The sequence below is a fragment of the Sceloporus occidentalis genome, unplaced genomic scaffold, assembly GCF_023333645.1.
Source record: "Sceloporus occidentalis isolate IW3139 unplaced genomic scaffold, rSceOcc1.0.p SCAF_30, whole genome shotgun sequence".
Classification (NCBI taxonomy): Eukaryota; Metazoa; Chordata; class Lepidosauria; order Squamata; family Phrynosomatidae; genus Sceloporus; species Sceloporus occidentalis.
This window is the reverse complement of record NW_028317010.1, coordinates 9,785,108-9,802,183: the sequence shown is the minus strand read 5'-3', so window position 1 is coordinate 9,802,183 and position 17,076 is coordinate 9,785,108. Positions and strand designations below refer to the sequence as shown.

The 17,076-nt window shown below is 38.5% G+C and overlaps 1 protein-coding gene across 1 annotated transcript in view; it reads left to right on the top strand.

Moving 5' to 3' along the window:
• Positions 1-1,333: 1,333 nt before the first annotated feature.
• The window catches only part of LOC149299019 (cGMP-dependent protein kinase 1-like), a 409,471-nt gene continuing 393,728 nt past the window's right edge, over positions 1,334-17,076 (top strand). The window contains exon 1 of the mRNA XM_089486888.1: positions 1,334-1,605. Coding sequence (XP_089343014.1) covers positions 1,334-1,605 — 272 coding nt within the window. The remainder of the gene's footprint in view (positions 1,606-17,076) is intronic.

Below are 17,076 nucleotides of genomic sequence, written 5' to 3'. Positions count from 1 at the left end.
GAACTTTTATTAGTACCATATACCGGTAATATTGTTGAAATTAACATAAAGAATAATGAAATTGTGATTTTATTAGGTGTATTTTATTAATACAATGAACACAGTATTAGACGTATTTAATACTTAACCAGGCAAAAGAAAAAAACAAGGGGAGCTCTACCCTTTATTAGTTTTAGGTTTTTAGGTAGAAAAGAAATGGCATTTAAAGACAACATACATCCATTAACCCCTTGAGAACTAAAATCCTGAACATCACTTAGAAAATGCAGGCATATACTGAAATTATACAAAGGCTGTGTGTATTCTATTTTATATACACACACATGTAGTAAAGCAATCTATTCCTGCGGATGCTCTGTTTACTTACCTCCATGTGATCACACACTTACAAACTGCATTCTGAAACATTGTATCATTGCATTCTCATATTAACAATGTGACAGAGATCTGCGGAGACCCACAATAAAATACACAAGGGCGTCTTGCGGCTTTGGAGCGCCTTCCCAACTCAGAAAGAGGTCACTGAAATGCAGTTGCTCTGCAGAATTCCCAGGCACTCTGTCCCCTACTAACACACAGTTTTCCACGTCCGTCAACTTGGGTTTCGTATCCATATCTGAATATATCCAAGTTGAGTGGCTTGGCAGTTTTATGATGAGATGTGCTCTGCATCTACAGGATGGGGCATCTGGGGATGAGAAGACTTCCCTGCAGGGCTATCAGCAGATGGAAAGCAGATCACACTAGGTGACCATCAGAAAGTCCCAGCGTTCTATCTGTGGAAGCTTTCACGCGGATGGAGTGTTTTCTTGTGATTTTCAGTGTCCCAGGATCCAGTTACAGGGAGCTGCGTCACCCTGATGATCACATGATAATTGTTTCTATTTCAAGGATCAAGACTTGAGTGCCACAAAGCTTTTTTTTTTTTAAACATTCTCTTCCTCTCCCGGCCACTTAGTGGTGGAGTGTGATTGTGGTGGGATGAAGATAGAGCTGTCTTGTGATCACACATGCAGGAGAGGCTGACTCTTCCTTTTCATGGATTGATCCTGGAGAGGTCTCACCAGGGAGGAAAGGCAGCTCTAATTGGTTTCTCAATGAAAGATAATAACCAATTCCCAGAAGGGACTCTGGAATAGCTCTCCTTACCCAGCTCTAGTGCTCAATCTCCTCCCGACTCCTAGTACATTCAGCGATCAGTGGGCAACGAGAAACTTTCTCAGCAGCCGGAGATCTGGTTCTTGATCCTAGGAAGAAGACTTCATTCATCTGAAGCGCTGGTGGAGTGTGTGTGACTTCTGCAGGACCTCCAAGTTTAACACAGGGGGAGAGGATGAGCGAGCTGGAGGAGGACTTTGCCAAGATCCTGATGCTGAAGGAAGAAAGGATCAGGGATCTAGAAAATCGCTTACATGAGAAAGAAGAGGAAATTCAGGAACTTAAAAGAAAACTCCATAAGTACCAGTCTGTCCTGGCAGTGCCCATCAGCGCCCACATTGGACCAAGGACTACCAGGGCTCAGGGCATCTCAGCTGAACCTCAAAGCTATAGATCTTACCATGACCTCACCAGGCAGACGTTTAAAAAATTCACCAAATCTGAAAGGTAGGAAAAAGAAAACAAACACACTCACATAGCTGAGAACATATAGACCACTCTGCTGTCATTTTAACTGTGTCTTTCCCTTGAGCCTGGTTTAGTAGATGTTTTAGAAAATCAGTCATCTATGGGTTAAATTGGAATTACAGGATGTACATAATCATCTCCCTCTCTTTATGGATAGTGTTTCCCAGGACAAACTAGGCAGATCCAAGGTTTAAACAGCATTTTTGTTAAATAGTGGCTGATGTCCAAATCCAAACAGATAAATCTATTTGTGCCAAAATCCTTCATAGAGGTTAAACACCCCAGTACAATATAACATCCAATGAAAGGGGGAGAGGAAAACAGAACAAAAAACAGAAAAAAAATAAATCCAAAAAACTATCAGTTTCTAAGAGTTTCCTGTTATTAAAAAGTTCAACCAACTCTCCAGTATCTGGCCCTGGAGAGAAGACAATAAAGTGTATTATCTCTTCTATATTCACTTCTGTTAGTAAGCTTGTATCTTTAAGAAGATAAAACACAGCCATAGACAATGCAATAGTAGCATCGATCTGATCTGTCATTAAAGCCCCCTTGGAAATTAAATAGAGGAAGTCCAGAGCATTATTGGCTTTTAGAGGCTGCAAGAACATGACTGAAAATGCACGTTTGAGGATATTTAATATCCCATTAGTCAGTTCTCCCCCTCCCATCTTTTCTGTTGGATATGCTGCTCATCAGATCCCATTTCTGAGCCTGCAACACACTTAAAACACTTTAAAAGAGCAAAAATAAAAGAAAAGCTAGCATTCAGCAACAGTGACAAAATAAATAAAATTTTTTTAATTGTGTCTGTCACAGTTGCCATGGTGATGGGTCTTTATAACAAACTGAAAGATGGGTTGAATGAGCATGTGTGAGCTTCACTGTGGGGCGAGATGGATCAAGTGCATCTCAGGATGCTCAGTGATCAGCATATGTTAACCCCATGTAGTTCAAATGACCATGAGGGTTCCTTCAATGTTGTATATGCAGAGTGGTCTCTGTAAGGTTGCCATCTGAGGGTTAACCCTTTCCTCATTCCTAGATTTTCAAGATTAAGCAGCTTGTTACAGTTGACTTCCAAAAAGTGGTGGTTTTTATACAGCATAGAACAAAATATATACATTTGGTTACATGCATTACTTCTGAAACATAGTATCTTATTCATACACTTATTGAGGACCTCTTGGATAGAAGTTCAGAAGGGTTTGGAACAGTGGTTCAAATAGTTTAACCCCTGAGTGCTGGAAGTGAGCAATGGATTGCTGGCACACGAAGGGCTAATATATCACAGCACATCCAATTGCACATTGCTTCTGATGTATGACATACATCTTGGTTTCATTGCCAAAGCCCTTCACATGATGAAACCTCTGTTCATTCCCATGCTGATAGTCATCACTGTGTACTTTTTTTTAAGCTTGCTTGTGGTAAAAAAACATATCTTAAAATACAGCTTGACCCGCTGATCACATTTCCATAAGGAGAAAGCTCTGTATTCAAACAGACGTTCAAAATATAGCCGGAATGCGGACATGTATTAAAATAGTGAACAGTTGTTGGTTTTTAAGTAGACAACAAAGGCCAATCATTGGGATTGGAGTAAGATTTCTAATATAGACACATCCTGTCTTAAATAGTAAGAATGTAGTCACGAAAAGGTCATGGAAGGAATTATATTGAGGCCAATGTGCCCTTGAGTCAATTATCACTGTATTCATTTTTTGTAATAATAACAACTGAGGATACTGGGATTGAATTTTCCGCCAGCAGTTATTTTTTCTTGAATGAAATTCATCTATTTATTCATCGTGATGCCATATTGCAATGCAAAGTATATCATCGATGCTGCCTAATGTTTGCTTCGTGTCTGGTTCTTCGTTGGTACAAGCGGGTTATCGTTCTAAAGAAGCTACAAAAACTCAATGAAAATCTTGCCTAATACAATCTTTTGGCACATCACTAGGGCCAATTTTGATAATACTTAGGGATAGTTCTAGAACATGTTAAGGGAAACCAACGGTGGATTTTATTTCCCATAAATTAAAATGTTTTATGGGGGGAGTTCTGCCAACTTCTGGATCCTTTTTGTTATCCCTTTTGGATAGGACTGGATAGTGAACATTTCACGTTGTCTGCTCAAGGTGTATTGGGCCTCTTTATAACCTGGCCATTAGGCGTAGAACTGCCCATGGGCTGAATGTTGTCCTGGTTTTATGTCTACGAACCACCGTAGAAAGGTGTTTTAACCTGTAAGCACTTACTTACTGTTTGGCTGAACTAACTGATTGTCAAGTTGTATTATCATAAAAATAATTTTGCCGAAAGACACAAATGCTGTTAATTACGTGTTGGAAATTTTATTATTGCAGTAGCAAAGGTTTTCTAATTCTCTTGTATAATGTGCAAAATCTTTATCAATCATCTCCTCTGCTCTCTTGATCTATACATTTGTTTTTCAAGTGTGGTCTTATCCCCATAGCAACCAAAGCATATTCCAATCAGCATGAATAATCAACAGGTACCACTTTTCAGACTTCTGTACCACAGTATTGTATATACAGAACCCACTATGACCACTGCTGTATTTATAGTTTTGTTTGTGCAAAAGATGCGTATAAGCATATTCATAACCTCCTCTTTCTGTTTGACAGCTTATTTGGTATCATATTTAATATCCTTAAAACATTTTTTAACGTTATTAACTGCATTATTTTTCAACTTAGCCACCTGGCACCCAGAGTTGGGATGATTTCGTGGGTACTTTGACACGGGGCACAAGGACGTACTCGGGACTAAAAATTGGCCATGGCACTTTAAGGCCAATGGCCGATACGGACATACAAGCATCAGCCTTCTGGACATATATGACTGCATTGACCAATGGAAGCACACTAGATACAGGATTGGACACACAAATAGCAATAATGGTACATTGGAGATGCTGTCAAGCTTCAGTCTCCTGGGCATTTGCCCAGTGTGCCCAAAAGCCAGTCTTGGCCTGGTAATGCAAACAGAGATTAATCAGTGAGATTAATACTTTAGAGACATGACTACAGTGATTGTTGCAGCTAGTCATGGCTTCTGGATTGTGATGGGAGTCAGAGCCCAGTTACCGCTTTATCTATCAAAATATATTATGATGTAATGCATGGTTTAGTCCTTTTTCCATTGCAAGATTTGTAATATTTTTTAATAGCCTCCCCATCCCAACATTTCCTCGCACATTTAACATTTTCTGTTACTCACATTACTCACGTGCTATAGCTCTACATTGTAAATCATATACAAGTTTGTTATGTAATCCCGGATCTGTTACATATTCAATGTAAACTTCACATACTTGGTCTTATGATGCATTCTAGCTTCGTTGCAATGCATGGCATCCGCGCTCGTCTCACCTACGGCATTTCGTTTTGGCACTCGGCACCGTTTCCAATGAAATTAAAACTCATCGGGTAGCGGACGTTAAGTGCATCTCTGAAGTTGTAAATAGCGGATATTATCTAATGGCTGAGTTTGGCGAGGTCATTGAATCTGTCAGATGAAGTCCCTGCAATGTGTCTTTCTAACACATCCCCGATATTCTCTCCCATCTTCTCTATCACAGTAGGAGATGGAGTAAACCCTTTTTTTTCCACTCAGTGTTTGGACTTGTTCTTTACAATGGATGCCATAAAATTTATTTTTGGCAGGCTGACTCATTACAGTTTTAAACAATTTTGACAGGTTGAATATATGGATATAGTGATTGTTTCTGGGGGGGGGGGTAGTGGAAGACGCAAAGAAAATAACCACTTAATTGCCAACAAGAAAATAAAAAATATATATTCTAAAGATCCGGTAGTAGGATACTTTTGTAACATATATGGCTGCTTAATCTAATTACTCTACTTCAAATGTATTTTTTTTTTAAAAGTTAAAAAATATATCATTTTACAGAAATAGAAGGCAATTTACGGGGAAATATCATGATTTGAATCCTAATGAAGTGTGGGAATTGTAGCAAACCAACAGCCTTTAAATTGAAACTGTGTCCCAGTTGTGGCACTCTTGCTGTTGCCAGACAACAATTCCCATCATCCTTATTTTGTCAGATGGATAGGGATGTTAATCTAACAATAAGCTGCAGAATTTAATGTATGAGAGAACAGCACCTAGCGAGCTACTTTTATAATGCAAACCGAATAATAATATTGCTTCATTATTGTTAGTAAACGACTAGTAGAGTGGAAAGGGCTCATTGATCATTTTTATTTTTATTTCGGGTATCAATGCTGCATCCTTGGCTTTAGGCCTCTGTTATTTAGATTAGGAGATCGGCTATTTCGAAATGAAAGCTCCTGAGTTCCACAGACTGGAATGGGAGTGTGACCCAGAGCCATGGACAATTTATATGTGGAAGAAAAGTCACATAGTGGCTTTTACCTACCACTGCGACCATTATGGGTTTTGGTTTCATGTACATCCTCGGGTTCTTTCTATTCTTTGTACATATATTACTTTGTCATGAGTTCCCAATCCAAGCCAGTGATTAAGCTAACAGGAAACATGCGTAGATTTTAAACATTGTTTATGATTACATGTTGGGAGTATCCAAGAGGACTTAGGCTGAAATACTGAGCATCCCAGTCTTGACCCCTCAGGGCTTATAAACATTCATGTTTTTTGTTCCACATGAGCACAGGTGGATCATTCTGAGTCTCTGTCAAATAAATTATTACTATTTTAAAGAGAGACTCTAATTAAAGCAACGCCGATCTTTCAGAATGACTGATGAGTTTAAAAGTTTAAAAATTATTAGATGTTCTTACTATCGATAGTGTCTGGACGTAAATGTCCAGAGTATGTCTCCTTGAGCTATCAAACCAAAAGTCTTGCTTTTACACGTGTCAATTACATTTACAGCCACGTATCTTAAAACAAGCTTGAAGTTGCATAAAACAACGAAGCCGCACTACCGTTACACTTCTGGGTCGGAGTTGAGATGTCAGTTTTCCTAAATTTTTTTTATAAGTAAGCTACACCATGGTTACTGGCGCAAACAACGCAGGTTGGCACGTTATAACTTGTTACAAGTGCTAATGTACATTAACTTGATGGAAATTTGGGTTCAAAAATCCATTACAACTGAAGGCTTCTGAAGCTCAATGTTTTAGATCTCCAACTACTAATGCTAAAAGAAGATTGTGGGTCCTGGCAAAATGTACTCCTGTACTGGCCTCCATAATTCCAGAGATTCATACAAATGAAATTATTCTTTATAAAATACTCAGCTTTCTAATAGACAACTTTAAACAAAGGCGGTGAAAATATAATTTATAAACATCATTCATTTATTAACAGCATTACAATAATATTTTCTCATTTTATGGACTTCAATGCATTTTACTGTATGCAAATCAGAGCAGATATTTGTTAGATATTATAGTAAGAAAATGAGAATTCTGTCCTCCTCTGGCTGCCGCTACCATAACCAGAAACTGTAAGTAGGAAATATACATTTTGCACATACACAGTAGCACTTTAATTGGAGAAAAAGGGGGCTGCGTTCTCATTGAAATCAAGGGTAGTAGATATTACATATATGCTAGTAAAACATCAGTGTTCAGATAGCGTACATATGCTGCCCCCATGAATTTTTCATTGACTAGACGGGAGTGCCACTGAGCTTCGGCGAGAAGTCTACGTAAGAATGATTCCTGCTTTCAGCAGAGCCGGTTGGGGAAGCAGTTATATGAGACAGACGTCTCATTTTCTATCTCCAAGGACTCAACAAAAATGCAATGCTACAGATCCAAAAGATGGTTACTGAGACACAGCTATTTAGATCACAGAACACAGGATACATGCCAGTATATGGAGATTAAGACCCATCAACACAGCTTGGAGGAGGTGGATGACAGCATTCTATGTTACCCCGCTGCCTAAAACCAATAGTTGCTTACTATTACCTTAGCGAGGTAGACATTTACAAAAACGCAGCTCAGGCCCACTAAAGATACCCTATTGCAAGCTCATTTATAGAGTCATCTTAGTAAGAAATTATTTATTAAAGTATTCTTTTATCAGAAGCTTCTGAGATGGTGTAATATATAATATGAATTAGTCTCCTAATTGCAGAAACTTACGAGGAAGAGAAAGCTGAAGAAAGAGATCTGTGTTGAGGCACACATTGCTGTTCTTATCTTATCGGCTAAAGGGATTTAAGGGGGTGAACATTATCAGGTCCCCTTAGGCTTCATTAAGACCAGATATTATACCCTGAATGCATTTTATAATACTTCATACTGTGACATGATACATGTGTTGTGCTGGAATAAGTAATAGACGATTAGGTGTGTAACTGTGTCTTCTTAACTTTGTTTATCTTCTTTTCTGTAACATGATACCAGCCATGGTATTGCTTCCATAGGGTCATTGTTAGACCAAAATATATAAAATCCCTTTTTTTTTCTGGAGGGGGCAATGCACCATTTTAACCTAAGGACTGTCAGAGGTATGTGCTTTACATCACACCCTGGAATTCAAAGAGCTAATACATCATTTTTGCAGTGACAGGTTTCCGATTGTTCAAGTACACCGAAATGCATCTATAAGTAGACCTCTGCGTCAAAAAAACATTGACTTCCATTGAGGTTTCCATGTGAATAAAAAAAAGAAATAGTGTTTCAGAAACTCAATCCGTATGTTTACTGATGATACGCTTTAAAGTGCGTGCCAAGGTTTATTGGAAATCATGTGCAAAGCAGGAAACAGGTGGGACGACGTGTGCAGGAGATGGTCATTTCTGACATAGTACTTTAAATGTTTTACTGTTTCTGATGACCTGGTTTGGTTACCCATGCATACTGTGTAGTATCCATGATGAGTTTATTGAGGCTGAAAGAGACAGTTTTATTGAGTGACAGAGGCTGCAACAACATTGCCCAAAGCGGTTCTATTGACAGCTGTTAAAGTCGCAGGACGCTCTTCTGCGGGGTTTGTTTCGACGCTCTATCACCTGTAGTATTTCCCAGCAGGAAGCAGTGGCCTTGGGTGTTGTGATCACTGATAAATATATATTTTGTTTGAATATACAATGTATCTGTAATAAGATAAAAGTATGCATAAATGTACCCATTGATTGTAACATATGAAACAATATACAATACATAAACATAAACATAAACCTGTAGGTTAAATAAAGCATTTCAAAACAAAAAAGTACCAAAACTAAACCATTTTTGGTTCTTCATATAAAATACGAGAATTCATTTCCAAGAGTGTCTCCTAAAACCCTTGGATCAACTAAAGGTGGTGGTAGTGGTAGGGTGACAGAGGAGAATGTTGCGCAGGTATCAACGATCTCCGTCCATCCCCTTGAGTAACCTGTGGGAGAAAACAATCCTTTCTTTCTACATTCTGTGAACCCACAAAGTAGCAAAGATGTTGTGTAGATCTTAGAAATATTGAAGTGAAAGAATTTCATATCTCAGCATTCAACATTGTCTTGCATTATTATTATTTATTGTTTTATATAGCGCCATCATATTCCGCAGCGCCGTAAAATGGGGAAAACCGGACATAACAAGTAGTATATAAAATTATGACTTACAAAAACAACAGGTGAGGTGCTCAAACAATCTTACAATCTAGAAGGTGTTAGGGTTTATTACACAAGAGGTAACGGTGCTACTGCTAGGGATAGGACAGCCACACACAAAAAAATTACATTTTTGGAGACTCTCACTTAAATAACATCCTTTACCCAGACTATTTTCAACACAAGCTTTTAAAGAAATGAGATACGTCACTTACAGTATGTCTCTCGCTTAGGCTGGTGTATCCTCTTTGGACGAAGAAACACAACACATCAGGCTTAAAAAATACATTTTATTATTTGTGTTTTGAAAGGCTGTAGCGAAGTACTGTTAATTATCTGTAACAGGATCCCATATATTGCATCGTCAGGTCAAGGTTCCACATTTAAATTATGCTGTCCTTAAAGCACAGAAGTGTCTCTTCCTATCCCTCTTTAAAGCTCTTTAAATCTTTCCAATAAGAGGTATTAAACATAACTACGAGCGGAAAGCAAAGGCAAAACAAACAAAGAAATTATAGTCATTTACCACAATGGTTCAAGTTTCGTGATTTAGGTGACAATAGAATTGAGTATTAACCCTTACTTTTTCCACGAATCAGAAACATTGTTGTCATTCTGCAAATAGCTAAAGGGATTATTATCTTAGCCGTAATAGACAATAGATAGATAGATAGATAGATAGATAGATAGATAGGAAAGAAGAGAGAGGAGATGTGATAGAAAGATTTAAATCCTTAATTGAACTAGGAGGGAAGTTTATTTCAAAGGAGGAGAAGTGTTAGAACAAGAGGCTATAATCTAAAACTTAAAAGTCAGATGCTTAAATGTAATATATGAGGTTTTACTTTACTGAGGGGGTGGTAGTAGAAGTGGAACAGACTCCCAGCAGATGTGGTAGAGGCTAATGCAGTGAGAGAATTTGAACATGCATGGGAGATGCATAAAGATATCCTGAATCTAAGAGAAGACCAAAGACGGATTAAGGTCTGAGTCTTTACATTACGGAAAACGGGAAGACTAGATGGTCGTTATCTGCTGTCCAATTCTATGTTTTTTTATATTTTCTGAGTACCAAAAAAAGTAGATTACAAACTTTTTTTATATTTTTTTCCGTGGCACTAAAAAATATATACATTTTAAAAAAAATTGCAAAATGACCATAAAAACCTGGAGCACCAAAGGGGATTCCACCTTCTAGAAACCTAGTAGTGGAACAGATTGAAAGAAATCTGGATGCAGAAGCCAGAATCTCCATAATTGAAATTCCTCTGACCTGAAAGTCAGGGAGTGACAGCTGGCTCTTAAAAAAAATTCAATCAGCCTGAGAAAACAGATCCCTTTTCAAAGTTAAGAGTAACTTGCCCTTCCTCCTCTTCTGCTGTTCCTAAAACTGTTAATAAATTATGTATGTCCATTTGGAGAATAAGTGCTTCATACTTTTTTTTTTTTCTGTAATCTGGAGACAACTCACAGACAATGGAAACCTTCCGGATGTAAAATAATTAATAAGATATATTTTGAGCGCTTTTTTTTTTCGAAATAGCAATTAACGTCTTTTCGAATCGACAGATAAATGGAGCTTGCAGCGAATCGTTGTCAGACGTTTAAGCGAGAGACCTTAATAACTTCATGGGAAGAAAATAAAACTTTCAACACCAACACGTTTCTGAAAACCAAGGCGGATTTGATAGCCCCGCTGCATTCGGAGCATACATTGTGCACCGCATTGCAAATTTAGTTGGCAAGAAATGAACGTCTACGCTATAATCTGTTTTGTTTCCTTTCATGCCTAATTTCACAAGGAGGTCAATGTTTTAAAGAGTCCGCTGTAATTAACGGGATACGAATTAAGCCAAATAAAATAGTGTTGGGTTTGGGGAGTCTCTAATTTTGTCCGGTGTTTTTTCGTCGTTGTATTGACATGCATATTAATGAGGTTTCTCTTGGCTGAGCTGTGCGCCGTGGCTGCGTGGACGGACGTGTTTACTTTTTTTGCTTCTGTATTTCTAGGTAGTAATTTCCGTGCGTTCCTGCGTGTGTGCTTGCTTATGCGCGAAAAATGTGGGGTTTTCTTTATGATAGCTTCATGAAGGTCTAATAATCACCTCTTTTATCTGGGATTCTTTAAAGTGTAAAAGACTGTAGAAAGAAAAAAAAAATGAATGTATTATCCGTTGCATGCTTATGTGATACAATAACATATTAGGAGGGGCTTAATATTACTAAAAAAAGGAAAAAAATATTTTTTTGTTGTTGTTATATGTGCTTGACAATATACACGTGGGGGTGTTCCCTCTCTTGAAGATTTGTTATGATGTCATATCATGCTTCCCCCTCATGCAATGAATACTGTCACTGTCTCCAGATGCGTTTTAAGGTTTGGTAAACCTAAACAATGGTAATATCCAGTATTTTAGGCAAAGCCATCTGTTAGGTAAATGTATCGGTTTCCATTTAGAAGATTCTCCATATTATTGACTCCTCACCTCCTCTACTTTGGAAAGCGAAGGGCGAGAGGTTGGTTCTGGACAAATTGTTATGCAAATTATGCCTCCAAATGGCACTGAATTCAGCTTTGCCAAAAAAAAATTACTTATCTTTTAAACCAAGTATCTCCCACTTCAACTGAGAAACTGAAGATTGGTGGATCTTTAAATATCGTATTCGATAAACATATTAAAATATGACCTTCTGAGGACCAGAGGGCTGAGCTACATCTTGCTGGTTTCTTTGCTCTTGAACAATTAAACGATTTGAATATACATATTAGTGTCGTAATATAAAATAAAACCCAGTTGTTACTGTCTACTACATTTCTGACAGCGTAAATGTGTAAACTGTCATCCCCGCTGGGTCTGTGTCAGTTTACATGTTATCACTCTATAGCATATTAGGATAGGAAATGTTAGAAAAGCGGTTTGTAAATTGAGCTATAGTTTTATGGTAATTTAACGATCCTGGAAATAAAGCATGTCCACATTTGAGTTTCACAGATAATGAATTAATTATTAATACAGATACATCGGTGCTACTGACCATCAATGTGTTACTACTTACACTACATGAATTGGAATCTTTTGCACACATAACTTCAAATTTAGAATTTTTTAAAGAAATTAAAGAGTATGTTAGTTCTATATAACACACTTTAACTTTTCAATTGGATGGAGAGTTATGATCGAGCCCAGACTGGCTATCTGGCACATGGCAGCAGATGTGCGGTGGGTCAGTGGCTTGTAGTGCAGCATACTTACCTGCCACGCCAGTAGCAGATTAGGTGCTGCAGTGTATGGCCTCCAGCTGGATATACATGGCAGAACTAAGCTAAATACAAAAATGTTACATAATTTGTCGGCCCATCTAGTCTGCCCATACATGCAGCCTTGCATATCAACCCATTGGCCACGAGTACGGCATTTGACGGACACTGTCCAAAGTACCAGGGCTCCCTTGCCTTCCCTAATCCAGCTCTGGCTATGATTCAGACTCACCAAAATATACTTTATATCTATACCAGTGAACTTTCCCACACAGGCTGCTCAAAGCTCTCCTTTTCATAAGTCTCGAATAGTCTTTATACCGTGTTTCCCCGAAAGTAAGACAGTGTCTTACTTTCTTTTTATCCCTAAAAGCCCCACTATGTCTTACTTTCGGGGTATGTCCTATATTGGGAAAAAATTGTCCAATTTTTTTTTTAACCATAAAATTAACATATACACCAATCCACACGTATACACAAATCCACACACATATACACTAATCCACACACATATACACTAATCCACACACATATACACCAATCCACTCTCACTTAATGCTTTCCTACCTTTCCTTTCTTCTTTCAGCTTCTTTTCCTCCTCTTCGCTCCTCTTCTTCAGTTCTTGTCTCCTTCCGGGTCAGAGGGCACGGACAGCGGTGGGCGCGGCTTCAGTGTTGTGCGCCGGGATCTGACAAGAAACCCCGGCGCACAACAGCTGTTGCCGCGGTGATCACAAGGGAGCGGTATCGGAGGTCATTAACAGACCTCCGGCTCCCTTGAGTGATCTTAAGCCGGGTTGAACCCGGCTTAAAATCACTCAAGGGAGCCGGAGGTCTGTTAAAGACCTCCGATACCGCTCCCTTGCGAGCCTGCTCCTCCAGCGGCGGACATTACTGTCCGTCTCTGGAGGGGTGCCGGGTGCCGCAGGTTGGCACCCCCTGGAGTGTGGCGCCCTGTGCGGTCGCACACCCCAAAGGTCGGCCCTGCTCTAAGGGGCCGGCCTTAGGGGTCTGCGGCCGCACAGGGTTTAAATAAAAACATCGGGGGTTTTTTTCAACTTTATTTAACATCCTCCATGTTAAATAAAGTTAAAAAAAACTTTATTTAACATCCTCCATGTTAAATAAAGTTTTTTTAACTTTATTTAACATGGAGGATGTTAAATAAAGTTAAAAAAAAACCCCGATGTTTTAATTTAAATCCTGTGCGGCCGCAGACACGTAAGGCCGGCCTTGGTGGGGACTTCCCGGCCCCTTAGAGTGGCGGACCCGGTCGCAGGTGCGGCGGGCCTAAGGGGCAGGCGCCCCTTATGCCCTGCGTTAATGCGGCCGTAGGCCGTAGGCAAATCCCCCGTGTTTCCCCGAAAGTAAGACATATGTCTTACTTTCGGGGTACGGCTTATATTAGCCGACCCCTCTGAAACTCCCGATACGTCTTACAATCGGGGGTGTCTTACTATCGGGGAAACACGGTAGTAAGAGAGAAGTGGCTAGGGAGTGGGCACAGCTACGTACACAAGGTTCTTATATCTTTGACAGGCTGTTGAACAAAACAGAGGGTATGTTCCATTGGTTCGCTTCACTAAACAAATGTTCCTAAAAACCCTGGAAAGTACATCGAAACAAGAATGAAATCAGGTTTTTTTCTTCCTCATTAAAGTTGGCACCAACTGTACAAACATTAGGGTGAACGCCACAAAAATTCTAAGTGTTCACTGAAGGGTTCAACCAGATGACCTGCACTCACACTGAGATTCTGATTTCATAGACCACAAACTAAACTTTAAGTTCAGAGAATACACCCCAATGACAGGGAATACCAATACGCGTTCTACACAGGAATTTCTCAGGGGTTAAGGGAATGTGCTTTAGATTGAACTGTTTAATTTGGAACAAAGTCAGCAACTTCTTACATTGAAGGGAAATGTTCAGACCTAGACTATATTTTACACTGTACGGGCAAACAGGGTGATAAATCTTGTAATCTGTGGGCTGTGTTTATAAATCCTTTCCAGTTTCTTCTCCCAACACTTCCCAAGTCTCAAGAAAATATGCAGCACATAATGTTAAAATATATGGCGACTTGGGTTAACAGTTGCCTAACTATATGGATGTGTAATATACCATTTAATTGTTTTAGAATAAATTATCGTAGTTTTGACACTATATTTGAAACAATTTTACACCAGAAGAGCATTTGCAAATCCTAAGTAGTTTTTTCCTTTAGCTAGCACGGTCTCACATTTCTGCATGCATTGGATCGTCACTTTTATGTTCACTCCTTTCTGTTAGCTACAGAGACGCTTGACATATTCTTTAAAAAAAAAAAAAGAATATTTGCCTCGCTCTTATCAGTGGACAACATATGAAGAGAAAACTAAAAATACACATTTATCCTTTTTTTGGAACCCTAAGGATGTATCATGTTACAAATGAGGGATCTTCCACTGTGGTGATGTCAAGTTTAACTTTTTAAACGTACAGTTTATATATATATATATATATATATATATATATATGTGTGGATACTTAAAAAGAACAAAATCACATGTAATATAAATGGTCTTATTTGCTCTTATAATTCATACTATAAACACTTTGGAGATGGAGATGTCAAAGTATCCCTAATGTATAGCTATTAGTTTATGTAGAGAAGAGTGCTAGCAGGTATTTGAGTACATTTTGCTAGGGACATATCAATGAATTGAGTGTATACTGTTATCATTAAGCAAGGTTTACTTTAATAGACCTGTTACACACACACGTAGGTGTTAGGAGACAACTTCTACATACTGTATATATTGCTTCGTGTTGGAAAAGAACAGTTCAGAAAGGCATTTTTAGTTAAAGTGGTATAGCTGGATTACAATTTGAAGACAACATGCAAGGGAAATATGAATATATATATATAGTCCATGGATAGTTTTTGAGTGAGCGTGTTTTAGGAAGTGTCAGTGTTAGGCTGTGTTGGGTGTTAATGTATGGTGTTAGAGTGAATGTGTGTGGGGTTGTCAGTAGATAGTGTTATACTGGACAGAGTATTCATGTACAGTGTTGGAGTGTGTGTGTTTTTGTACATTGAGTGTCAGCGTATGGTGTTAGAATGAGTGTTAGTGTATGGTGTTAGAGTGTGTGAGCAAGGGAGGTGGTGCACAGAGTAACATGCAGGGAGCAGAGCACTGAGCAGTGATGAAGCTGTACAGAGTAGGGGGCAGAGCGATTATATCCTGTGCCTGATCCCTACTCTGTATATCTTCTTCACTGCTCCGTCCTCCTAGGGTAATATTGTCATATATGTGCAGGCATTCTTTTATTATTGGTGTTCACCTGTCTCATTATTATTATCATCTTGTATTTATATTGTGGCAACAATGTACACAGCATTTTTTACAGTACGTATGTCCAAACGGTATGACAAAACTAGAATTTATAGACTAAGACGAACCAATATATTAGGTGAAGAGGGCGTAAGCTTACAATCATTTAGCTCCTCCCTCAGCTACCTATACCAGAGGTTGGGAGCATACTGTGGTATGTTTCAGGGGTCGGCACCAACATTGCTCATGGTGGACATTTACTGGGGTCTCTGGTGGACTCGTTTCTTGCACATGCTCATTAGAACTCACATTCTAGGCAGAGCTCCCTTTGAAATCCATGGGAGTAGCAGCAGCCAATCGTATGAATGCTATCTGAATGCCGATAAATTGTCTCTGTGACTTTAATGAGAGTGCTACTGAGCTTGTGCAAGGAGGTTACATCCTTCCTGGTTTTATTAGATGATGCAAGATGTGGACATAAAAGTAACAGAAGCCTCATTTTTTTTAACTCTAATTGAATGCTACAAATTTGCATGCAGTAGAATACATTGAGGTCCATGTAAATAGGCCCACGTACATTGAAATAAAATACAAGTTTGGATACTAGACTGTTTCCTTAATTTCCTCCAAGCTTATACACAACGTAAAATGATTTCATAATAATAAAAAAGGCAACCTCACCTATTTTATTTTATATATTCTGTATATATATATATATATATATATATATATATATATACATCGGAGCACACGTAACTGTATTTAAGGGGTTAAGCCTGCTCCATGTAATGGGATGAATGACTTAGCCAGTTGTCTTTTTTTTCTATTCCCATTGGAAAAGAGAGGCCATAAAGGCTAACCAGGAAATTTAGTGCTGAAAACCCTTAAAAATAACCGTCTGCAGTAAACTGGGAAACATTTATGCGTATTGACTCTGTGTATCCTAGATCCCATGGACGGATGCTAAAGCCCACGGTGCGGACCCTTTTTTTTTTAACAAATCCCATTTTACTTTATAAAAATGTTTTTCCCTAATAATAATAATATTGTACCAGTCTTGTAAATAAATAAAATACAAGTACAAAATGACAAATAATGGCCATTTTCTATAATTCATGAATGAAATACATTCTATATTTTGGTGGTTTACCTGTACCACTTCTTAGTGTTTTTGATATACATATTGATATTGGAAATCCAGCATGGTTTCTGACTGCTTCATCCTAGATACATATACATGAAAATCAATCAATCTATCTATCTATCAAAATACTGTAAGCTAATATGCCG